This window comes from Narcine bancroftii, chromosome 5 (assembly GCF_036971445.1).
Source record: "Narcine bancroftii isolate sNarBan1 chromosome 5, sNarBan1.hap1, whole genome shotgun sequence".
Classification (NCBI taxonomy): domain Eukaryota; kingdom Metazoa; phylum Chordata; class Chondrichthyes; order Torpediniformes; family Narcinidae; genus Narcine; species Narcine bancroftii.
The window spans coordinates 49,663,769-49,691,127 of NC_091473.1; the positions used below are offsets into that span (position 1 = coordinate 49,663,769).

Below are 27,359 nucleotides of genomic sequence, written 5' to 3' on the forward strand. Positions count from 1 at the left end.
TCCATCTGCCATTTTTTGGCCCATTCTTCAAGTTGGTCCAGATCCCTCTGCAAGCTTTGAAAATCTTCCTCGCTGTCCACAGAGCCTCCTATCTTTGTATCAACAGCAAACTTGCAGATCCAATTTACCACATTATCATCCAGATCATTGATATATACAACAGACAACAATGGTCCCAGCACAGATCCCAGAAGCACACCACTAGTCACAGGCCTCCAGTTGAGTAGCAACCATCCACTACCACTCTGTTTTCTCCCACACAGCCAATTGCAAATCCAGTATACAACCTCTACATGGATACCTAATGTCTAACCTTCTGAACTAACCTCCCATGTGGGACCTTGTCAAAGGTTTTACTAAAATTCATGGATACAACATCCACAGTCTTTCCTTCACCAGTCTCCTCAAAAAAACTCCACAAGATTCGTTAAGCCCGACCTACCACGCACAAAGCCATGCTGACTGTCCTTAATCAGCCCATGACTTTCCAAATACCTATATATCCTGTCTCTCAGAATTCCTTCTAATAATTTACCTCCTACTGACATGAGGCTAACTGGCCTATAATCACCTGGTTTATTTTTGGAGCCTCTTTTAAAAAAACAGGACAACAGCTGGAGAAACTCAGCAGGTCCTGCAGCTTCCATAGGAGGCAAAGATGTATGACCAACATTTTGATCCTGAGCCTATCAACATGATAGGCGCAAAAAGCAGGCAGGCACTTTTTTGCTCATACCTAGACAAAGAGTTCAGGTTCAAAACATTGGCTATATAACTTTGTGTCTTTGCAGGACTTGCCGACTCTCATCAAAGGGCTTGGTTTTCACAAAAAGAATTTGCGAGCAACTAACTCCAGACTTAGATTTGTACTGATACACAAACACAAGAGATTGCAAATGCTAGAACCTGGATCAAAAAATTACAAACCTCCAGAAGAACTTCATGGGTGCAGGGAAAGAAATAATCAGGTCAAGATTCTTTATCAGGACCCTGGACCCTGCAACAGAGCTAAAAGTGTAAAATGAAGATGTCTTAACCCTGATGCAGGGTCTCAACCAGAAACCCTTTCCCTTCACAGATGCAGTGGCAGTTATTTGTTTTTTTTTTGTATAGCTTATTTTTTACAGTAAAATATTATGAGTGCTACACAAACAGAATCTGATTACAAGAGATAATACATGGTCACGTGACCAAATGTTTGTTGAAAGATATAGATAAGCAGCATCTAAAAGGAGGAGAAAGTGATAAAAGAGGCTTGGTAACGTCATTCCAGAGCCTTGGGTCTTGGAAGATGAAGCTATGGTCTCAAAGACGCTGTGATTAAATTTGGGGATAATCAACAGAAGATTACATAAAAAGACTCAAGGCTTGGGGAGGAAAGGAGTTCAATAGAAAAAAGTGTAGAGAAACACAGCAAGCTACACAGCATTCCTTATGCAAAGATATGTAACTAACATTTCAGGCCTGAGCCATTCTTGGTACATGGAGGAATGTGAGAACAGAAATTTGAAAACTGATACATTGCTGAAATGGGACCCCAATATAGGTCAGCAAACACGTGAGTTATAGGTGGAGGGGCTAGCCGAAAAATCAAGATTTATAGATCACCTTCATACAGTCTGAGAACTTCACGTGAAAAAGTCATAAATTTATTGTGGATGGACTTTGGAAATGAGGGGAAAAGAGAAAAAAAACTACAACTAACAATTCCTACTGCTTACGAGAACGAGCTGATGTAGCTTTTCAACAAAGAGTGACAAAAAGTCAGTGAGAGTTAAACTCCAATTTGTCCCAGATAATGGGCTATTTCTAAGTTGCAGCTGTCCGAGGTCATTCAAATTCCTTGCACAGTTCTCCACCGATGAATTTTCAATTAACGTGCAGCATGTGTTAGGGTGGAGATAAGACAGCAACATATGTTCTGCCAGTCAGCCACAGAATGCCTTACTGTGTAAAACATTGCCTGATGCTGAATTCTATGTAAACCCTCAACACCATTTTACCCTCTTTCTTTTTTTAACACTCAGATATAAATCAGAAGTGCTATGGAATCAAAAAGTAAAAAAATAAAATTAACAGCACCCCAGGACAAGTAAATTGAAGGCAGCTAACCAACAAACAAAATGGATTATCTTTCACCATGCACCTGGATAAGTGCAATGCTCAGCCCATGAATGGAATTTGCAGATTTAACTGGAGCTGGATGCGATTTAACCTAAAGATCATAAAGATCTAATTGGGTTATAGCTATATAACACATCTTCAAGGGATTAGTTTGTGTTTTCAAAAAAAATGATAATTTATATTTGCCATTTTGATCCACTTTTTTTTAAAAATCTGAATGAATATAAAAAGTTAAAGAAAACAATGATAAAGCCAGCAAAAATATATCCAATCTTCAGAGATGACACATAAACATGTATTTATACTGTACCATTCATCACTTCAGGGTATTCCAACAGAAGAACAAATACCTTTCTTCAAACAATGAGCTGCTGGAGGCACTCAGTGGGTCATATAGTATCCATGGGTAGAAATGCTCAGAATTGGAATTTATTGTCATAAATAAGTCACAAAATTTGTTATTTTGCAGCAGCATCAAAGTGTAAACATTCATATAAATCATCTTACAAAAGTAAATTAAAATATTACACAAAAAGTCAAAGTAAGGCAGTGTCTTTGGTACATTGATCATTCAGGAATCTGATGGCAGTGGGAAGAAGCTGTCCTTGTACCGTTGAGTGCTCTTCTTTAGGCTCCTGTACCATCTTGCCAATGGTAACAGAGTGAAGAGGGCTTGGCCTGGGTGGTGGGGAGTCTTTGAGGATAGAGTCTGTTCTCTTAAGACATTGCTTCTTGCAGGTGCCCTCGATGGAGTGAAGTCTTGGTGTCTATGATGTCACAGGCCGAGTTAACAACCATCTGGAGTTTTTTCTTATCCTGAGCATTTGCACCTCTGCACCAACCAGAATGCTCTCCATGGTATCCCTGTGGAAGTTTTCAAGAGTCTTCAGTGGCATACTGAATCTCCTCAACCATCTCACAAAGTACAGTTGCTTGTGAGCCTTCTTCGTGATTGTATTGGCATGGAGGCTCCAGGATAGATCTTTGGAGATGTTGACATCAAGAATTTGAAGTCCTTGACCCTCTCCACTACTGAGCCCATTATTAAATCCTAACTTCCTCCTGAAGTCCACAATCATCTCTTTGGATTGGCTATCAATGAGTACAAGGTTGTTGTTGTAACATCACTCAACGATTTGATCTATCTCCCTCCTGTACACTTCCTCATTGCTGTTTGTGATTCTGCCAACAACTGTGGTGTCATCAGCAAATTTGTAGATAGTATTGGAATGCTCAATCAATTATTCAAATCAGGACCTTTTATTTGTCTTGATAGATGTTGCCTCATCCACTAAGTTCCTCCATCATCTCACTGCTTGTGCAAGATTCCAGCATCTGCAGTTTTTATGTTACTTTACAATTCTTCTCAAATCCAGGCTGTGATGGAATAAGTGATCAGCTTAGTCTCAGTGGGCAGCATGCTCACTTCTGGATTACAGTATTTCAGCCCTACTTAAAATATCCAAGCAGTTAGGTCTTGGCCAATTCTCAAGAGCAGTACAGTCATGGGTTGTACAGCAGGGACACAGGCTCTTGGTCCACTGATATATGTCAACCTAATTAGGCCAAAGAGTACTCCACTTTCTAAGTTGCCATTCATGGATAAAACGTTAAACAGGTGACCCTTTTGCTCTCTCCAAAGAACAAAAATCCCCTGACACTATTTCAAAGAGCAAGTCAATTACTCTCAATATCCCATCATTTATCTCTCAATTCAATATGAGTAAAACAATTTATCTAGTTATGGTCACATTACTAATTGTAGGATCTTGATATGCAGAAATTTGTTGCTGCATTTTCTCCATCTTTTTTTACAAATAGAAACAGAATAAACATTCAGCAAGTCAAGCAGTATCTGTGGAGAGAGAAACAGAGACAAGGTTTCCAATCAAAAGACCTTTGATCAGAACTTTCTCTTTCCACTGATGTTGTCTGTCCTACTGAATGTATTAATTTCAGATTTCTACCATCTATTTTGTTTTTGATTTTCAATTACCGATGATTATAATTTTCAACCTTGGTTACATTCTCAAAAATCTCTTCTGTACACTATCCAGTAAAATAACAATTTATATTATCAAGTGCTGATGAGATACACAAAAAGCTCAGAACTTCTAGAGCTCACAATATCTCCGAGTACTGGGACATCAAGGGTAGAATGCCAGAGGTGGTCAGTCACAAAGCACAAACAACTCACTGATAACCCACTCTAATTAAACATTTGATTTTACTCCATAGTTAAATTAATAGTGCTTCGATGAACAGGACTGGACAGGGAAGCATGGGATCGAGGGTAATAAAACAGAACACTAGAAACCAATGACATTAAACAAGTGCCTAAAGAAGTAGCAGAAGAATGTTTGCAGTAATGGGTAGAATTTAGGACAAGGAGAACTTTAAATCATGTTATTCCCTTAGACAGCTTGAAATCTGCCCAAACCGATCACATTCCAGACTAGTTTTAATTGTCTCCAGTCCCATGTCACAGCACAGCTCTAACATGACACAGATTTGGAAGAAATTTTCAAATGGAAAATCTGATAACTTCTGTAAAATTGGTTTTCCCAAGTTAGTGAATTCTAGATGAGGTAGTGTCAGCTGGATCTGGTCCAGAAAGCTGTTCTGCTGTCCTTTCTGAACAGATTTGATGAAATGGATATCAAAATTAAATGTAGACTCTGATGTGACAACTTCCATGAGTGAATAGCAAAAGAAGAAAGGGCCAACATGATGGATAGCTGGTAGTGCTTGTAGAAGCAACATAACCTGAGGAATGAGGACTCAAAATCTACCGCACACCTCATGTAAAAAGCAAACCTTCACAAATTGTAGCTAATTTAATGTTTCAAAATAAATTACTGACAAATTATTTGAAATGAGCAATATTTAATTAATTGATGTATAGTTATTGCCAGAATACTATTGTATCCCTCATTGATCAACCAAAGCTTCGAATGCATGCCATGTTAAAATCATTATATTAGATTTCCCAATCTGGCACACATTTCATGTCCATAAATCTTATTTTCCATTCTTAGGATTCAGTATCAAAATACATGAAACATTGTAGACTGCTATCAAACATTTACAGATCAATTTAGCTATAGTATGTCATCTACCTCAGCATAGGTTCTGCCCACTTGACATGTCTGTGCAGCAAATTTCTTCAATATAGTACCTGACAGCATCAACATTTTGCAATTAAAAATAATTATATGCATCAAAGGGATGATGCAAATATCCAATGTGGTGATATGCGTTGTTCACATATCCGGCTGGCGCGAGATCCCTGGTGGCCACTGAGTCTTCTCTTCCACCTGGGAATGTGACAAAGGTGAACTGAGGGTTCGCGCGCCTCAACTCCACTTGATCCACCACCAGGTCCGCTTTATAGGGTCTGCAGTGCTTCCGGAGGAGAACAGGTCCCTGTGTCATTATCCATTTAGGCAGCACTGTGCCCGTCGTGGCTTTTCTTGTGAAAGAAAAGATTCGTTCATGTGGGGTCATGTTAGTGGCAGTACACAACAAAGAACATATAGCGTGTAGGGCTTCTGGCAACACTTCTTGCCATCTAGTAACAGGCAGGTCTTTTGCTTTTAAAGACAAGAGGACCGTTTTCCAGATAGTGGCATTTAACTGCATTCCACCATGATTCCAGTACAGCGGTTCCTCGCCGTCTCTATCCTCAGAAGCACATGCGTGCTAGTTGTCCCTGGATTCCATTCCTCAGGAAGAGTCTCCAGGTGGTCGGGAATGCGCGTTGGAGCAGAAGCAGCTTCCATCCTAGTAGCTATCATATTAGTTTATTAAATTGTACTGACAATAACCACAACAGCAGTGCGAGTATAAGACAGCTTTAATAAACTAATATGTACACTAAGAGGTTTGTCTCCCTGCAAGACAAACTGTAGCTCTGGACTCACCAGGATGACCCCTAGTGACCTAGTGGTGTAATTACATATCACCACATCCGTAAACTGCTCTCCCACTTCCTGCCATTGCTAAAGAACACTAATATAACCAACCTTTGACTTAAGACACTCCCTGGTGTCCAGTGATGGAAGTGCAGAGTGCAAAAGACAAATATCAAAAGATTAAACATTCTTTAGATGTTACAGTACCAGGTGAGGAGGCTTTGAGTTACAGTATAAGAAGAGGATGGATAGGCTGGCACTTTTCTCCATGGAGCGTAGAAGTAATATTAATACGGTGAATGATCAGTCTTTTTCCAAAGGTAGGGGATTCTTAAAACTGGAGAACATAGGTTTCAAATGAGAGGAAAAAGATTACAAACAGACCTGAAAAATCACTTTTCCACACAGAGCATGGTGGGTTTATGGAATTGACTGCCAGAGGAGATGGAGTAGGCAGGTACAATGACAATGTTGTCTGTCATAGAAGCAAGGACAACTGTAATGTTCAAGAAGCATTATCACCACATTGGATATTTGCATCACCCCTTTGATGCATATAATTATTTTTAATTGCAAAATGTTGATGCTGTCAGGTACTATATTGAAGAAATTTGCTGCACAGACATGTCAAGTGGGCAGAACCTCTACTGAGGTAGATGACATACCATAGCTAAATTGATCTGTAAATGTTTGATAGCAGTCTACAATGTTTCATGTAATTTGATACTGAATCCTAAGAATGGAAAATAAGATTTATGGACATGAAATGTGTGCCAGATTGGGAAATCTAATATAATGATTTTAACATGGCATGCATTCGAAGCTTTGGTTGATCAATGAGGGATACTATAGTATTCTGGCATTCAGGGACATGGATAGGAAAGGTTTGGAGGGATACAGGCCCAATAGGCTTAGCTCAGGAAGACAACTTGGTATGGTTGAGATGTGCCAAATGACCTGTTTCAGTGTATAACTTTATGCCTATATATGATTGCCCAATGGGCAGATTTGGTACAAGTACTTCAGAACATTTGGGCAGAGTGATCAGGTTTGATAAATTTGAGGATAATATTAGCAAAGTAGGTGTGAGGAACCAGTGGAGTTGTATTGATTTTCTCAGACATTCGATCAAGTGCAGCACAAAAGATTATTTCACTGAATATGGAATAACACATTAGTATGTAAAGAGAATTGGCTAATGTACTGAAAACAGTAGAAATCAATGGGTCATTTTCAGGTTGGCAAGATGCCACAAGGATTAGCACTGAGACCTCATCAATTTACAGACAATTGAAGAATCAGATAAAGCAATTCATCAGATGGTGCAATTTATGCAAGCTAGCTTATGATACTAAGCTGCTAAGAAAATTAAATTTTGAGGGAATATGCAAAACTCTTGGCAAAGGAACATGGAGAGATTAACTGAATGAGTAAAAAGGTAATAATGTAATGCTGTGCATTATGGTAGTAGGATAGAAAAGCACTATTTATTTAAAGTGATGTGAATCTAACAAATGGATTCAGGTAGATTTGAGTGACCTTGAACAATTAACATGCAGTTGAAGTTAAGAAGGCAAATGCAATTTTAGTCTCAGAGGTGAGGTCAAATTGTTGCACAGAAAAGGAAGCCATTCAGAAATATGTGCCCTAGCCAACAATTTGAAAAATAAGGGGACATACAAGATGCTGGAACCTGGAGCGAAACCCAATCCGATGAAGGAACTCAGTGGGTGAAGCAATGTCAGTAGGGAAAAAAAAGAATGGTTAATGTTTCAGGCTGGAACCCTTCATCTAGCCTAATGAAATTGAAATTCCCTTGCTGTCTGTCCATGCTCTTAGGCTCTGCAAGATTAAGACCACCTGCAAATTGGAGGAACAACACTTCTTCTTTTGTCTGGGCACCCTCCAACTGGATGCCGTTAACATCGACCTCTCTGGTTTCTGTTAAACCACTCCCCGACATCTTTGTCCCCCTGTCGCCTTTCCTCTAATTCCGTCCTCTTTTCCCTCTGTCTCCTTTCACAGAGCCAAAACCAATTCCCATCTTTCCTCTTATATCCAATTAACACCTTTCATCTGTTGCTCTGGACACCTCCCCCTCCCATTCTTCCCCCTTTCTGTCCTAGTCTTTATTCAAGCACCTGCCTGCTGTTTGGTTATACTCAGGCCCAAAATGTCAGTAATATATCTTTACCTTCTAATCCTATGGACACTGTGAAACCAGCTGAGTTCCTCCAGCATTTACCATGTACAGGTATTTTTGATGAAAGTGAAAAACAATCCCACTTATGTGCTCTCTCATATCACTGCAATATTTTCTCCTTCAAATATTTATTCAATTCTCTCAGAAACTTCCTTGCTTTAATATTGAAAGATTTAAAGAGACATCGCATGGACCATTTAAACACCACGAGAGTTACCAGCAGTAAACCCACAGGCAATTGAAAGAAGACCGATCACATTCTACCTGCCAAGGGAGTTCACTGCCCCAGGCTAACATCAGGCTGGCGCTGGAGGGACTGAGCCCTGTGATTAGCAACCATGAGAGATCACATCCTAATGCCTTCCCAATCAGGCCAACCTGAAGAAGACTCTAATGAACTACCACCAGCACGTCACATGCGAGACCAGAGGAGCCAACACACTTGACCACTGCCACACCACCATGAAGAACGCCTTCTGAGCCATACCACGACTGCACTTCGGCAAGTCTGATCACCTTGCTGTACTTCAACTCCCAGCATACAAACAGAGACCAAAGCCTACACATATATGTCACCGATTTCATCAAGACCTGCGTGGATGAGGATGTGTCCACACGCATATAATGGGTGTTTCCCAAGCAGAAGCCTTGGATGAATCAGGATTCACAACCTGCTGAGGGAGAGATCAAGGGTGTTTAAGGCCAGGGATTCAAATCTCCACAAGAAGTTCAGGTACAACTGTAGAAGGCTTTTTTCTGAAGCAAAATGGCATTTCCAGAGAAACCTAAAGGCAGGAATAGATACACGCCAGCTATAGGTAAGGAATACAGGCCATTACAGCCTACAAAGCAAGGATGAACTCCATAGATGGCTGTGATGCTTTATTATCCAATGAGCTGAACACCTTTTATGCCCACTTTGAGAGGGAGATACCAAAAGTGCCTACAAAAATTCCTGAAATGGCTATCTTTTCCCCTATCGCGTGTAGTCCAAATTGTGCCCCCTCCCTCAAAATGGTGAGACAATAAACCTCACCTGAGTCACCCAATAATATTACTTAAAGTCTGGCAGTTTTAGGCCCCCTAATTTGTATTCCTATATCAATATTTCCATGGAGACCCTAGTCCTCTTGCCATTCCACAAAAAGTTTCTGACATACTTGCTAGGCCTCTTAAAGAAGCAATGGGGCAACGGGATGGGAAAAGTTTGAAAAAGATATTGTATCCTTGGCATCACCTTCAGTCTTATACATTTCACTCTACCCATTAATGTTATGGGCAGAGTTCTCTATCTAACCAAGTCCTCCTCAATCTTCCAGAGCAAGGGGAGATAATTTATCTTATATACATTGTGTAAGTCCTTGTCCACTTTTAACCTCGAGTATTTAATCCCTCCTAGCTGCATCTTAAATTGGCTTCCCTGTTGATGGGGTCTATAATCCCCTTGCACCAGGCATGATCTCACTTTTCTCTAGTTTTACTTTATACCCCAAAGCATTCCTGTAAACCTCTAGTGTGGTCCTCAGCCAGCCAATGACCCCACCCCAGGGATCATCAAATATACTATCAAATCATCAGCATAGATTGATTTTGTGTTCCACCTGGCCCACCATGAACCCCTTTATGCCTGAATCCTGCCTAAAGGCTTCCGCCAGCAGCTCAATAGGCAATATGAACAGTGCTGGGGACCATGGGCAGCCCTGTCTACTGGATCTACTCAATGGGAACACAGGAAACATCTTCCCATTTATAATAATTTTGGTTTATGATACAGTATCCTAACCCAATTTATAAATGTTTGCCTCTAGTCCAAATTTCTCCAGTACCTTGAACAGGAAGTTCCATTCCAATCTGCCAAAGGCTTTTTCCGCATCCAGGGATACGACCACTTCTGAGATCTCCCCCCACCCTACCCCCCTCAACTGCACCAGATGTATTATATTAAGTAATCTAGCTATGCTGCCTGTAGATTGCCTTTTCCACACAAACCCAGCCTGGTCTGAGTTTGTTAGCCTTGCAAAATGTTTTGACAACCTATTGGCCAATGTTTTTTGCTATAATTTTATAATCTGCATTCAATCATGATATAGGCCTATAGGAGGCAGCTTCAATGGATCACTATCTTTTTTTAAATCATCGTGATTATTGCTGTTGAAAAAGACTCCAGGAGGGTATGCGTTTCTGCCACCTGATCTACCACCTTCATAAGAAGAGGCATTAATAGGTCTTTGGATTGTCTATAAAATTCAGTGGGGAACCCATTCTTTCCCAGAGATTTACCCACCTGTAGAGTGCTCAGAGTGGATTCAATCTCTTCTCTGGAGAAGAGGGCATCAAGCCCCTCTCTCTCTTCCTGCTCAAAATTTAGCAGTTCTCATGGAAGCAAGAAATCATCTATTTTAGTAGAGTCTCCCCACCCCCCCCCCCCCCCCACTCCACTCCAATTCTGATTTATACAGATCTTAATAGAATTTACAAAATTTATCATTTATTTCTTTTGGCTTCTACAAAATCATGCTTTCCCCCATTTGAATTGCATTAAATGTCCTTGAGCCCTCTTCTGCCCTCGCCTGCCAGGACAACACTTTGTGGGCTTTTTCCCTCAACTCATAATACTGTTGCCAATATCTCAGCAACAACCTTTCCATTTTATGTGTTAGCAATGTATTGTATTTGAGTTTTTTTTATACTGACTAAATTCCTGTATTTATCTTCTGACCCCGATCTCTGTTAATCTTTTTCCAGATGAGCAATGTCCTATTTCAAATCATGAATTTCCCTCATGTACCCCTTTTTTTTATCCCTGTAGTATATCCAATTATCTGGCACCTTAAATAAGCCTTCAGAGTGTCCCAAATTAAAAACGTTATTGTCATTAGAGGGGTAGTTCATCTCACAGAACAGTTCTATCTGAGTTCTAACAAAACTGCAGAATTCTGGTTTGCCTAATTGCAGTGGATTTATGAGCCATCTGTATGCCATAGCTTGCTTATGTGGCATTATGAAGGATAAGGTCAGGGGGAAATGAGCCTTGTACTTGGACTCCACTGCCCTACCTTCCAAATAGGCTGACACCAAAAAAAATCAAATCTAGTGTGGGGGTTGTGTTGCATCGAGTAGAAGGAGTAATCCTTTTCCCTTGGATTTAGCCTTTCCAAGCATTTACGAAGTTCAGTTCTTTCATGAAGGCCAGAGAGGACTTTGCAGCCCTGGCCCTCATCACCTTCCTAGTTGATTTATCCATGGCCAGATTCAGACAAAAATTGAAATCCCTCCAATCAGTATATTTTCACTCCCCTCAGCTACCTTCATGAATATCTCTTGTATAAATCTTTCATTGTCAAAATTCAGGGCACATATACTTACCTTCCATCCCTTTAACCTTGCCTCAGCTTCCAGCACCGACATCCACTTGTAAAAAAAAACCAGACTAAACAAATTAACAAAACCAAAACTGATAATTCAAAAAAAATACATAAAAGACCCCAAAATGACCTTCCCCATCCTTCCTTCCATTCCTATCTATCCTGCCATTCCTATCCCAAACATTGTTGCCAATCCCTCCCTCAGTTCAAAGTGTGCCTATGGCAACCATCAAATCCCTCACCACTCCATCCGCCCACTCAAAGCTCCTCACGTACCTTCCTTTATAACATTATAACGCGCTTCATAAACAAATATAACTATCCCTTCCAACCTACATACAGTATTTCCAACCAGGTCCCTTCCTGTCAATGGCCTTTATCCCCACTATCTTTCTTGGGAATCCGTCTGGGCTGCAGGTAATGTATTGGCATACTTCATTACCTCCTTGCGTTCCAGGAAATACTTCCTCTCCCCTACCCTGGCAGAAACACCCTTAAAACTGCCAGATATATCATGCAGAACCAACATCCTTACTTTTAAATTCCTTCTTAGCTGTGTGGAATTCCCTTCTCCTTCATACCAGCTCCACCCTTGTATCCGGGAAGAACAAGATTTTCTTCCCTTCTACTTCTAGGGGTTGTCTTGCTCCCCTTGTCGCCACATGCAGGATCCATTCCCGGTCCTAATAATGCTGCAGCTTCACAAGGATCAAGTAGGGCTTCTGTCTTGGCCCCGGTTTAAGGGAAGGGGGACTGATAAACTCCTTCTATTTTCAGTTCCTCTCCACCTCTCCCTATTTCCTATACCCCTCTCTTCCCTCCCTCCCCTCTGTGAGCCCTAGTATTTTAATATTATTTCATCTATTATAATTCTCTAACATGTCTAACTTGTCAAAAAGCCTTTTCCTATCCTTCACCCCTCCATCCCTATGGCCCTCTAACTGTTCTATAATTTCCTCCACCCTATCAACCCTCTCCTCTACCCTATATAGACACCTGCCCCATTGCCCTCCTAAGTTCCCCCATTTCAACTGACAAATCCTTCATTACATTTTCCAAAGTATTTTTCAGCCTCTGCTCAGAGGCTTCCACCACCGCCTCCATCATTGTCTTGATATTGTCCATGGGGCGGTGGATCCCAGTCCCCTCCTCCCCTCCCTCTGTTTTTCTCTAATCTATAGTGGTGCATTCTTCCCAACATTCTACCACTGCCTCTATTGCCTTTTCTGCCACCGTCGTCGCTATCTCCCATATTAGCGTCAGCATCCTCGTTGCCTCTGCCTCCTCACATACTCCCGTAACTTGCAGGTACTGATCAACCACCCCCGCCTCTCGCTGCGGGGTTGGAGATGCAAACTCCCACCGCCTCCTAGGTCTCCTGAGCCCATCGAGCCCCGTCTCGCATTTGCTGACACTCATGGGCTCACCTTCTCCGCCGCCACCACTGCTGCCACTAATCTCCCTTCTGTCATTGGCACTCTCACTGCCAATGCAGCTACCCACTTCGCTGCCACCACTAACCTCCCATCTGCACTCTCACTGCCAACACAGCTCTCTCTCCCCCTCTCCACTGCCTCACTAGTTCCTTCGTTCCACAGGGGCTGCAGGCGCAGCCTCCTCTTCACTGCTGCTCTCCACCCATTCCTGCCACAAACAGGCTTCGACCCAACACACCGGCACTGATTCCACCTCCATGATATATCTGCATCAGTGCCTGGACCCACTGTTGAACGGCTATCTCCCTTACCTCCCGCCATTTCCCTCACCATGAAGCCAGCTCTCTTGGCGTTCATTGGAATATGGGCCATCTTTTTTCAAAATTGTTTTTCTCTCCTTCTTGCCCATTCTTCTGAAGCCAATTCTTCTATCAGGCACTTTTTTCCCCACCTTCCTACTATTTTACTGGTGTTTTCTATGAGTTTATCCTCCTTTGTGCTGGATCTCTGAGGAAATTGACTACCCCTTCCACTGTATCACGTAATCTCTCCATGTAAACACTTTCTTTGCCTATATGACACAGAATTTAACCAAGAGGATCAGGATCATCTGCATCACTGTTCTCAACTTCCTCATAGTGTTTCACTGAAAGAGTTTCAGATAAAAAAAATCCTCCGTTGATGAACTGTCACTCTGTAATGCCTGAAAGACCTGGCTGAGGCTCTTCTTGGGGAGGTGTTGGCTTCTTCAGGAATATTGTTTGCCTAGTTAGCTTTTTTTTCTTCATAAATTTATTTATATGCAGCAAACAGTGCATGAGCATTCCTCTCTATCAGTGAAAGGCATCCAGTGTTTTGGTCCATTTCTTCAGCACTCTTCAGCAAGTTATTAAGGTCTGCAAAGAATTTGGCTAACCCCTTATCAGTGACCCTCTTCTGCGCCTTTTCTTCTCCTTCAGCTATTCGCTCTTGCTCTAGTTCCAGCAACTCTTCACTTGTTTTTTTTTTTGAAATTTATTTATAGTATCTCCATACATTCATTTCAAATTGACTTAGTATAATATTACATAATAGATACTAAATAACTTTCAAATTTTCACCCCCCCCCCACCTCCCCTAACCCCTTAGGAAACCACCTTGTGGTGGTTAATTCCCAAAAACCCAAATGGGTGTGGTATAAACCACAAGTAGCATATGACTTTCGGGAGCAGAAGTACCACTCCCTCCCCCCCCCCCCCCAGGCAGACAAAATACACGTATAAACCGAAAAATCGTCATTTCTTATATCCATAAAACCCCGGTCCATCAATTTAACCAATCTTATTCATAAACTCTTTTTTTTGAAAATCCAAACTTGATATTAAATTTTGCACCCTTTCCACCCTCCCAACACTGAGTTAAACATTGTTTACAATCAATAAAAGCTTTTTTTTAAATTTTTTTTTCAAGTCTTCCTGAATTTCATCCACTGAATTAAAACACCTCTGAACATCCCAGTTCAACACCGAATCTTCCATTCTTCTCAGTCTCAAGTTGAATTTGTAGCTTACTTTCAAAAAAAGTTTTTTCAAATCTTTTAAAATTTTCTTGAACATAATTCCTTCAGTCTTGATCTTCTAAAGCATCAATGTTATTCATAAGTTCTTTCTTCAATGTTTCCCAATTCAATATCAAATTTTTCACTTTGTCAATCTTCTCAATGTTAAGTTGAAATTATTGTTTATTTTCAAGAAAAACTTATTCAAAATTTTTAACTCTTCTTGGACATTGCTCCTTCGACTTTAATTTTATAAATCATCAATCTTGTTCATAGTTTCTTTCTACTGAGTTTCCAAATTTAATAAAGTTTCTGTTTTTTTCCAATTTTCTCAATATTAAACTGATCTTGTTGTTTAGTTTAAAAAAAAACCTTTTCAAAACTATTAAAATCTGTTTGCAATGTATGCATACTCACAGATAATAAATTCACTCTTCCAATATTCCATCCAAAAAAAAATCACTGATAAACCTTATTGCAGGTCAAGGAGTTCCATATATATGTTTATCTTCAGAAAATATTTCAAATATTTCAAATCAACATTCGTCGCCATCTTTCAAAAAGGAGTCCGAAATCAACTTTAATAAGTTCTGTTCTTGAGAAAATTCCAGCACCAACTCCGGCTCTGTCTGGGCAAATAGGTCAAATTTCTTCCAAAGTCAAAGAATGTAATTTTGTTCTGTATTTATAGATAATAAGTTCATCCTTCCGATATTCCATCCAAAAAAAATCACTAATAAACTTTAATATTATCTGGATTTTTAAAACTCACGGGCAACCAATGCCAATTACTGCAATTTATCTTCATAAAACATTTCAAATCAATATTCATCACCATCTTTCAGAGGGGTGTCCAAGGCCAGCTTATCCGACAGTCCAATTAATGAGCTCCGTTCTTAAGAAGATTCCAGCCTTGACTCCGTGGTTCTGTCTGGGCAAGTAGGCTGACTTTCTTCCAAAGTCGGAGAGTGTAGTTTTGTTCTGTATTTGAACTCTATTTTCCTTAATCTTTGTTGCCATTTTAAACTAAAAACAATTGATAAACAAAACAAAGACTTTTAACAGAAAAGAAATATTCTTAAAACGGGTATTTATATAACTGCTTGGGGGAGACCAGGAAGGCACGTCCGCTCCCTACGCCATCTTGCCACGCCCCCCACTCTTCACTTGTTAGCTCCTCAGGAACCACCTCTAGGAGTTCCTCAATGTCCTCATCATCTGGGTTCAGGTTGTTGTTTACCATGTTGACAACAACTCTATTAATCCTTGCTATCTCATCATCTTTTTCAAATCCCATAAAGTCAGTATTTTTTTTTCTATATTCCATTCATGCTCTCTTTGGTCACATCATCCCAGGACCAAGCAAGATTCTTTATGCAATCAGAAATGTTGTACTCCTTCCAGAACTGCATCAGTGTCTTGCCAGTGTTATTAGTTGCAGTAACAGCCCTAGCAAAGGTCCTCCTCTGATAGTACGCCTGAATGCTGCAATAATCCATGGATGGTGTTGGGGTGGAGGTCACCATTGAAAGGGCGATGTCCTGGAGCATTGTCTACAATTATCAAAATCTTGAAAGATATGCCTTCTTCCAAGTAGTACTTCTCCATTTCACTGGCATAGCAATCAAGAAGGGCATCCTGAAACAGCATTTGCATCATCCAGGACTTTTCATGGCTCCTGTAATAAACCTGTAAGGTATGTTTGTTAATATTCTTGAAAGCCCTGGGGTTTTCACTAAGGTAAATAAGAAATGGTATTAACTCGTAGCCAGCAACATTGCCTCCTAACAACACTGACACTCTATCTTTAAAAGCCTTAAAGCCTGGCATTGACTTGGCCTCCTTATAGATGAAGATCCTTTCAGGCATTTTCTTCAAGTATAAGGAGGTTTTATCCATATTAAAAATTTGCTGGGGCAAATAACCTCCCTCTACAATTAGTTCATCTAAGGTTTCAGCAAATTCTTCTGCTGCCTTCGCATCAGCACTCGCAGACTCACCACTCACTTTCACATTATGCAGCGAAAATGTTGTTTAATGTGCCTGAACCACCCAGAACCATCACTAAACTCGATATCGTTGTCTGGTCCTGCTTTTTCTTTAAGCAACTGGAACAAGCTTCCTGCCTTAGTAGTGATCGTCAACATGCTGAGAGGGACTTGTTTTTTGTGCTTGGTCTTCAATCCACGTCCTTAGCAATTTCTGATATAGGTCCCTCTTGCATTTTTGTTAGTCTTGTAGCTTGTAGTGGAGCTGATCCTTTAACAGCTTCGAGAATTTTTTTCTTTGTTTTTGAAGATTATAGTGATTGTCAAGTGCAATGCGCCTAAATTCCGAGCAATAGCATTCACTGTTTTTCCACCTTTGTGTTGTTTAATAACCTTTTGTTTCACTTCCAAATCGATACTTCTCCTTTGCTTCATGCTGCTGCTATTACTAACACTGGTTTGCTGCATTTGGAAGCTATGATAGATAGAAAGTACAGTACAGTACCTCTACACATAAGCCTGTGCGTAAAAAAGATATGAGATACATGTGTTGCATTAGGAAGTTGTTGCGTACGTCCAGTTGCATCCGCTACATCCTGTTCTCCAATTGAGATTTATTAACTCCATTATAACCTTATGGGACCATGGATGATGGGTGTATATGCAGCTGGACATGGCCCGAACGGACCTTAAGCAGCGCATACTTGTACTTTTAAAAGCTTTTAGAATCCTCTTTGATATTATTTGTTAATCTCCTTTCATAATTTCTCTTTTCCTTCCAATCACCTTCTTAGTTGCCTTCTCTGTTTTTAAAAGTTTCCCAGTCCTCTCTGCTCTCTCTTTTGCTTTTACTGTGGTTTTATCCCTCGTCGGCCATAATTGTTTCAGTTTTCCGTTCACAACTTTCTTTCCTTTTGGTATGTACCTGACCTGCACTTTCCTCATTTTTTGCAGAAACTCCAGCCATTGCTGATCTGTTGTCCTCCCTAATAGTGTGCTTTTCCAATCAATTTTGGCTTCATCCTCTCTCATGTGACTGAAATGTGCCACTGAAATACTAATAAATCAGACTTTAGCCTTACCTTTTTAAATTTCACAGTGAACTCAATCATATTGTGATCACTGCCTCCTAAGGGGGTCCTTTACCTTCATTTTTCTCCCTCTGGTTCATTTGATAGCATCCGATCCAAAACAACGATACCCAGGTGGGCTCATCAACAAGCTGCTCCAAAATGCCTTCCCAGAGGCTTTCCACAAACTCTCCTTCTTGGGATCCCGTACCGACTTGACTTTCCCAATCTACTTTCATGTTAAAATCCATGATTATTGCAATGTTGTCCTGACATGCCTTTTTTATTTCTTGTTGTATTTTGTAATCCACATCCCAGCTGCTGTTTGTAGGCTTGTATATAACTGCCATTAGGATCCTTTTACCTTTACCATTTTTTTATCTCAACCATAAGGTCACTTCTTTCCAATGATTTGATATTGTTGTTTACCAGCAGACCCAGACCACCTCCTCTGCCTTGGACGTTCAGCTCCCAATGACACCCATTCTTTAGCCACGACTCAGCAATAGCCACATCATCATACTCTCCAATCTATAAATGTACTACAAGATCATCCACTTGTTTCTAATACTGCATGCATTTAAGTATGATACCTTAAGACCAGTGTTTGAATGGCAACCCTCTGGTTGTCATCTTTGCTGCAGACTATCCTTGGATAATTTCTATTTCACCCTTCATCAGCTCTGGCACTCTGGTTCCCACCCCCCTACAAAATTAGTTTAAATCTACCTTAACAGCCATATTAAACCTGCCTGCCAGGATATCGGATCCCTTTGGGTTCAGATATATTTCAACCTTTTTATACAGGTCATACCTTCCCCAAAAGAGATCCTAGTGATCCGAGAAACTAAAGCCCTGCCCTCTGCACCAGTTTCTCATCCATATATTTATCTGCCTGATCTCACTATTTTTGCCCTCATGAGCACGAGGCACAGGCAGTAATCTGGAGATAACCATGCTGCAGGTCCTGCTTTTCAGCTTCCTTCCTAATTTATTGTACTCTCCCATCAAGGCATCCATAATTATCTTTCCTATGTCACAGGTACCAACATGTACCGAGACTTCTGTTGGTTCACCCTCTCCTCAGAATGTTTTGGACCCGATCGGAAACATCCTGTACCCTGGTACCTGGGAGGCAACACACCATCTAGGTATCTTTATCAGGCTGGCAGAATCTCTTTTCCGCACCTTATAGTTAGCGTAGATAAGGATCGTTCAAGAGCCTGATAGCGGTTGAAAATAAGCCGATCTTGACCTGAGGTGATGGACTTCAGGCTTATGTACTTTCTGCCTTCAGATAGCAATGAAAAGTGGGTGATGGAGGTCATTTATGATACTAGGTGGCCTCATGAGACAGTGCCTCACGTAGATATCTGATTGATAGGAGGTCAGTGCTCATGATAGACATAGCTGGGAATATTGCTTTCTGCAGCCCTCATTCAAGTTGCTACATGTGAAAGGAGATGGAAAGATAAGAAAAACATGCAGGACAGTTGGCGTAGCGGTTGGCGCAACACCTTTATAGTGCCATGCCTTATAGCACCAGCGATTGGGACCTTAATTCGAATCCCGTGCTGTCTGTAAGGAGTTTATACATTCTCCCCATGTCTGCGTGGGATTTCTCTGGAGGCTCCAGTTACTTCCCACAGTTCAAAATGTAGCAGGGGTATAGATTAATTGGGCAGCACAGACTCCTGTGCTCAATGTCTAAATTTAAAAATTTAACTATAATTTTTTTTTTAATTTAAATTTAAGAACTTATAAATACATAAAATTTCAAGGTACACACTGAGTTAATTATACTCAATGAGAGTGATATTTTGAGAGTGACCTCAGACAGCAATGTATTCTCCACGCAGCTAAGCAATCTGATCAATTGAGGTAACATCTCAAATAAAATATAAGTAAACATATCCGATCAATTCAATTATCAACTTTAAAGGGATATGCTATGTACAGTCAAATTGCATTCCTCCACATTTTTTCCAAATGAGTATTACTATTCCCTCCCCTTTAAAAGGCGGGAAGTAGTTAACGGTAATATTTAAAATGAGTATTACTATTCCCTGCTCTTTAAAAGGCGGAAAGTAGTTAACGATAATATTTCAAATGAGTATTTCTATTCCCTGCCCTTGAAGAGGCAGGAAGAAGTTAACAGTAATATTTCAAATGAGTATTACTATACCCTGCCCTTTAAAAGGCAAGAAGTATTTAACGATAATATTTCAAATAAGTATTACTATTCCCTGCCCTTGATGAGGCAGGAAGTAATTAACGGTAATATTTCAAATGAGTATTACTATTCCCTGCCCTTGAAAAGGCGGGAAGTAGTTAACGGTAATATTTCAAATGAGTATTACTATTCCCTGCTCTTTAAAAGGCGGAAAGTAGTTAACGATAATATTTCAAATGAGTATTACTATTCCCTGCCCTTGAAGAGGCAGGAAGTAGTTAACGGTAATATTTCAAATGAGTATTACTACACCCTGCCCTTTAAAAGGCGGGAAGTAGTTAACGATAATATTTCAAATGAGTATTACTATTCCCTGCCCTTGAAGAGGCAGGAAGTAGTTAACGGTAATATTTCAAATGAGTATTACTATACCCTGCCCTTTAAAAAGCGGGAAGTAGTTAACGGTAATATTTCAAATGAGTATTACTATTCCCTGCCCTTGAAAAGGCGGGAAGTAGTTAACGGTAATATTTCAAATGAGTATTACTATTCCCTGCTCTTTAAAAGGCGGGAAGTAGTTAACGGTAATATTTCAAATGGGTATTACTATTACCTGCCCTTTAAAGGACGGGAAGTAGTTAACGGTAATATTTCAAATGAGTATTACTATTCCCTGCTCTTTAAAAGGCGGGAAGTAGTTAACGGTAATATTTCAAATGAGTATTACTATTCCTGCTCTTAAAAAGGCGGGAAGTAGTTAACGGTAATATTTCAAATGGGTATTACTATTCCCTGCCCTTTAAAAGACGGGAAGTAGTTAACAGTAATATTTCAAATGGGTATTACTATTCCCTGCCCTTAAAAAGATGGGAAGTATTAACAGTAATATTTCAAATGAGTATTACTATTCCCTGCTCTTTAAAAGGCGGGAAGTAGTTAACGGTAATATTTCAAATGAGTATTACTATTCCCTGCCCTTGAAGATGCGGGAAGTAGTTAACTGTAATATTTAAAATGAGTATTACTATTCCCTGCCCTTGAAAAGGCGGGAAGTAGTTAACGGTAATATTTCAAATGAGTATTACTATTCCCTGCTCTTTAAAAGACGGGAAGTAGTTAACGGTAATATTTCAAATGAGTATTACTATTCCCTGCCCTTTAAAAGGCAGGAAGTAGTTAACGGTAATATTTCAAATGGGTATTACTATTCCCTGCCCTTTAAAAGGTAGGAAGTAGTTAACGGTAATATTTCAAATGGGTATTACTATTCCCTGCTCTTTAAAATCCGGGATGTAGTTAACGGTAATATTTAAAATGAGTATTACTATTCCCTGCCCTTGAAAAGGCAGGAAGTAGTTAATGGTAATATTTCAAATGAGTATTACTATTCCCTGCCCTTGAAAAGGCGGGAAGTAGTTAACGGTAATATTTCAAATGGGTATTACTATTCCCTGCTCTTTAAAAGGCGGGAAGTAGTTAACGGTAATATTTCAAATGAGTATTACTATTCCCTGCCCTTTAAAAGGCAGGAAGTAGTTAACGGTAATATTTCAAATTGGTATTACTATTCCCTGCTCTTTAAAATCTGGGAAGTAGTTAACGGTAATATTTAAAATGAGTATTACTATTCCCTCCCCTTGAAAAGGCGGGAAGTAGTTAACGGTAATATTTCAAATGATTATTACTATTTCCTGCCCTTGAAAAGGCGGGAAGTAGTTAACGGTAATATTTCAAGTGAGTATTACTATTCCCTGCCCTTGAAAAGGCGTGAAGTAGTTAACGGTAATATTTCAGATGAGTATTACTATTCCCTGCTCTTTAAAATGCAGGAAGTAGTTAACGGTAATATTACAAATGAGTATTACTATTCCCTGCTCTTTAAAAGGCAGGAAGTAGTTAACGGTAATATTTCAAATGAGTATTACTATTCCCTGCCCTTTAAAAGGCAGGAAGTAGTTAACGATAATATTTCAAATGAGTATTACTATTCCCTGCTCTTTAAAAGGCGGGAAGTAGTTAACGGTAATATTTCAAATGAGTATTACTATTCCCTGCCCTTGAAGATGCGGGAAGTAGTTAACGGTAATATTTCAAATGAGTATTACAATTCCCTGCCTTTTAAAATACGGGAAGTAGTTAACGATAATATTTCAAATGAGTATTACTATTCCCTGCTCTTTAAAAGGCGGGAAGTAGTTAACGTAATATTTCAAATGAGTATTACTATTCCCTGCCCTTGAAGATGCGGGAAGTAGTTAACGGTAATATTTCAAATGAGTATTATTATTCCCTGCCCTTGAAGAGGCGGGAAGTAGTTAACGGTAATATTTCAAATTGGTATTACTATTCCCTGCTCTTTAAAATCTGGGAAGTAGTTAACGGTAATAATTCAAGTGAAGGTCATTCAGCACTGATTGTTTCTATCTAAAAACACCAGCCTGTTGTTTGTCTCCTGACCGATGCTGAGTCACCAGCTCCACAACCCCCACTTTCCACACCTGCTTTAGAGTTTATGCATTCACTGTATTTCTTTTTATAGTGAATTTTCTCTCTATTTTCATCGCTTTGTTCCTCAAGTCATGAATATGGTGGAAGTTGTAAAAAGATATCACACATACAATGTGCTTGACAAAATGAAGTGTGACTAACCGAGCATAAACTACAAAAGAAAAAAATAAGAAATGAAGCTTGCATTTATTGATCCACTTTTCATATCCTCAACCATTTAAAGGTGCTCATGGATGGATTGTTTTTCTGGAGTAGACAAATACTTTGTTGTGTAAGAAAGTGCAGCAGAAATTCTGTGTCTCAACTTCTCACACAAATGGAGGTCTTATTGTAGGGTTTTGACCCTGGTTTTCCATTTCCCTCCACAGATGCTGAGCTCCTCCAGAAGTTTGTGGGCTGAATAACGAGTTATTTTTCATGGTTTTTGTTGAGCAAAAGGTAGAGATCACCAGAAACAACATTGTGTTTTGTCCCAACATATGTTTTGGTTTCATCCAATCAGAGAGAACAGCTTGGGACTCAATTTAATAACTCATCCAATCAATGACAACTCAGAAAATGCAGTACTCATTCAGTGCAATGTCTGTCTGGATTAACCAATTAAATCCTGAAGTTACACACAAATCTACTCAGAAATTTTAGTGGTAGTAATTAATCTCAAGTGTCACACAGATAAAGTTTAATGCTGATTGCTGGTAATAGTGTTACTAGTATCCTTTGATTAAACTTCTAACCTTTACTAATTACATTATTCTTTCAATTATTGAAGACCATAATTTACTCTATCATTGAAAGGAAAGGTCATTACAGACATCTACGAGGCAGATGAAAGTAAGAGCATTGCTCTCTCTCAACTAATGCAAGTCCGTTTTGTAAGACTATGAAAGTTTAAATAAAATAACGAAGTGAGTAAGACAGACTGAGAAACAATGCAGTAACTAAATGTTAAATATACACTGCAATGTTAAAAAAGTGTTCAGAATGGTGATAATAGCCAACTTTTCATTATAAAGCTGAAACTGGGAATAAAGGGGGAGACAAAGCAAAGAGAAAACAGTGGATGCACATCTCACAGCACAGTTGTGTATTAGATTATAATTACACCATCTGCAGACATTCTTGTTTAATTTCATAACACAGTGCAGTTAGTGACAGTTCCAAGTTTAAATGACTACCTAAGCACCAGATTTCACATCTTTGCAAGTCAAAAAGAATAAATTTAGTCAATATACATACACAATGCATACATGCAGAGTGCAAGGTGGCATAGGGAGGTGTGGAATGTCTATGGTTTATTTGATTTTAATTTGTCTTTGCGCAGCTCAATAGTGTGCTTCTGTTACAAAATCCCAGTATCTGAAATGGAACGCTGTGTTGTACAGACGATGGCGAGGTTGAGCAACAAGAAGTCAGCACAATCATCCTGGTAGAGGAGGTTGGGGAGGTCCTAAATTAATACTTTGCATCAATATTGACAGGAGAAAAGGACATTGATCATGGTGAAGTCAAAATGGCAGACCTGTGTGCTGGACAATGTGGTGATTAAGGAAGCGGATGTGTTGGACTTTCTTAAAAACATCAAGATTTATAAGTCCCTGGGGCCAAGTGCGATATACCCCAGATTGCTGTGGGAAATGAGAGAAGAGATAGCTGGGGCAGTAGCTATGATTTTTGAATCCTCTTTGGCCACAGGGGAGGTTCTGGAGGATTGGAGAATGGCAAATGTAGTCCCCTTGTTTTAAAAAGGTAATAGGGAGAATCCTGGGAATTATAGAGCAATAAGTCTTACATCAGTGGTGTGTAACCTAATGGAGAGAATTCTTAAGGACAGGATCTATGAGCATTTGGAGAGACACAGTCCAATCAAAGATAGTCAGCATGGCTTTGTGAGGGGAAGGTCATGCCTCACAAGTCTAATTGAGTTTCTTGAAGAGGTAACAAAAGAAAATGATGAGAGTAGGGCAGTAGATATGGTCTACATGGATTTTAGCAAGGCATTTGGCAAGGTCCCCCATGAGAGACTCATCCAGAAAGTCATGGGATCAGTGGAAAATTGGCTGTATGGTTAAAAATTAGCTTGTAGGATGAAAGTAGAGAGTAGTAGTGGAAGGAAAGTATTCTGCCTGGAGGCTGGTGATGAGTGGAGTGCAGCAGGGATCCTTTCTGGGACCCCTGCTCTTTGATTTTTATAAATGACTTGGATGATGAGGTTGAAGGATGGGTCAGTAAGTTTGCAGATGACATGAAGGTTGGAAGGATTTGTGGATGGAGCTGAAAGCTGTAGAAGGTTAGAAGAGGATATAGACACGATGCAGAGTTGGGCAGAAAAGTGGCAGATGGAGTTCAATCCAGAAAGTGTGAGGTGATGCATTTTGGAAGGACTAACCAGAAGGCTGAGTACAGGAACAATAGTTGGTTACTTAAGAGTATGGATAAACAGAGGGACCTTGGGGTGCAAATCCATACTTCCCTTAAGGTCGCATAGCAGTTTGCTAGCATAGTTAAGAAGGGATGCTGGGTTTCATTAATGGGGGATTGAATTCAGTAGAGAGGTCATGTTACAACTCTTCAAATCTTGGGTAAGACCACACTTAGAGTATTGTGCTCAGTTCTGGTCACCTCATTACAGGAAAGATGTGGAAGCTATGGAGAGAATGCTGAGGATATTTACCAGGATATTGCCTGGAATGGGAAGCAAGTCTTATGAGGCAAGGTTAGCAAAGCTGGGACTTTCTCTTTGGAGCATAGAAGGATGAGAGGAGACTTGATAGAGGTCTACAAGAGGAATAGATAGGGTGGACACCCAGCATCTATTTCCAAGGGCAGGATCAGCAAACATCAGAGGACATGTGTACAAAGTTAAGGGAATGAAACTTAAGGGAGACACAGAGAGTTGTGGGTGCCTGGAATGCCTTTCCAGGGATGGTGGTGAAAGCTGAAACATTGGGGCATTTAAGAGACTCTTAGACAGGCACATGGATGAAAGAAAAATAGAGGGCTATGGAGTAGGGATGGTTTAGTACATTTTTTAGGAAGGAATATATGGGTCAGCATAACTTCAAGGGCCAAAGGGCCTGTACTGCACTGTGCTGTATTGTTCTATGTTCTAAAACTTCACCTTACAGAAATTTTGGTCTGAGATGCAAACATTATTTCATAAACAAAAGAAACTATATTTCCATCCATGCTAGTCTGGACAAACATTTAAGGTCTACTCTGCTTTTTGAACTAGGTCTAATGATAGCTAATATTGCAACCAAACCACAGGAACATGACATAAAATTCAAAGTTCTTGAGAGCTGTTTGGAATATTTGCTGAAATCCATTATGATATTGTCCTTTGGCCTACCCTCCAATTCCCTCTCCCATCTGATTCTATCTGTCCATCATTTCTCCCTGATCTGGTTCCACCTATCTCCTTTCAGTCTCAGTCTCAAATACCCTGCCACCCCCTCCCCCACCCGGTCTCCATCTGCCCATCATCCCCCACCTCACCTGGTTCCACCTATTCCCTACCAGACCCAATCTTGGTCCTTCCTCTCACCTCTTTATATGGGCTACCATAATTCCTGAGTTAGGGTCGCAACCCAAAATATCAACCACCCCTTTGCCACCACGGATGCTGCCTGAACCACTTGGATCATCCACCATAATTTTTTGCTCCAGATTCCAGTATTTGTAATCTCATGTCTCATAATTAAATAGAGCCCATACTATCAGACAACCTGGATGACAATTTTTTTACAAGGAATTTATTTATCCCTTGCTGGGATACAGTGCCTAGTTCACCAGCCTTTTTATTTCTCAATAAACCCATTACATATTAGCCAATAATGTAATTATGTAGGTTATTTAATTACAGAGAGCATCACCATTTGTCAAGTTTTCTTTTCAAGTGACTTCTATACATAAATTTGCCATTTGCGACTTCATGGTTCAAGGCAATGATCCCAAATAATTTACACCACATACTCTGAATCTCGCAAGCCAAAAGAGTAATGAAGCAGTCTTTATGTCTCAGCCACTATCCTTAGCAATATCAATTCAAATCAGAATGCAATTCAAATACAGTACAGGTGCTTAAACTTCTATCTGAAATCCTTGGGATTAGACACTTTTCTGATTTCGGAATTTTTTGGATAATGGAATAATATTAAAACAGTGGCACTTTTAAATAATTGTGAGGGGGGGTCGTGGCAGCATTGAATGGAGGGTAAATTAATTGAGATAAAGATAGACGGCTCTTTCCCCACTCTCCTGCTTGTGTCGTTCTGCCTCTCTCCTGCCCGAGCCACGCTACCGCTCTCTCCCCACTTACCTGCCCAAGTCGCACTGCCACTCCCTTCCCACTTGCCCGCCCAAGCTGCTCTCTCTGTCAAATACCCTTTCAGTGGGGTTTCTGAAATTCAGCTGGAGGACAATCCTTGTATTTTTAAATAAAACATTCAGTAAAACTTCAAACTGAAACTGGCTGAAACTATGCTAAACACCTGAAAATATACTGTACATGCAATAAATGGTTTTCAGTTTTTAGAATTTTACATAAAAGATTACGTACTTGTATAACAAGACTTAAAACACATTGCACAGGACAGACCATGGCAGAATAAACACTAAATACCTAATGACATACGTCAATCATTACAAAATTTACTGGCCTTCAAATTGTGTGTCTGGAGCTAAAGCACCAAACTGTTCATCCCCACAACTCTTTCCCAGAAAGGATTAGCTCATCACCACCATATTTCCTCAGAAGTAACTGAAGTAAAGATTGCCACTGATCTTAATTGGGAATAAAAACTACCCATTTAATCAGTTTTTTCCTCATAGTTGCTTGAATATTATGCCTGCCGACTTCAACTCTCAACTTCAACTCACAAGCTGCTTGATGTCTTGCTGCTCCTCTGTTGGAGTTGCATGCCTGCTGAGTTCATTGATGCCTTCCACTTGCTCTTGCTGAGTGAGCTTGGACAGCTCTTCTTCCACCATTATCTTCTTCTTGTCATACCTGCAAAATAGAGAACTTAAAGTTTCTCTTTGG

General features: G+C 40.0%; 1 protein-coding gene across 5 annotated transcripts in view; it reads right to left on the minus strand.

Moving 5' to 3' along the window:
* The window catches only part of LOC138763362 (MICOS complex subunit mic25-like), a 680,065-nt gene that overhangs the window by 639,337 nt on the left and 13,369 nt on the right, over positions 1 to 27,359 (minus strand). For all 5 annotated transcript variants that reach the window (XM_069937360.1, XM_069937363.1, XM_069937361.1 and 2 more), the window contains exon 4: positions 27,197 to 27,326. In XM_069937360.1, coding sequence (XP_069793461.1) covers positions 27,197 to 27,326 — 130 coding nt within the window. The remainder of the gene's footprint in view (positions 1 to 27,196; positions 27,327 to 27,359) is intronic.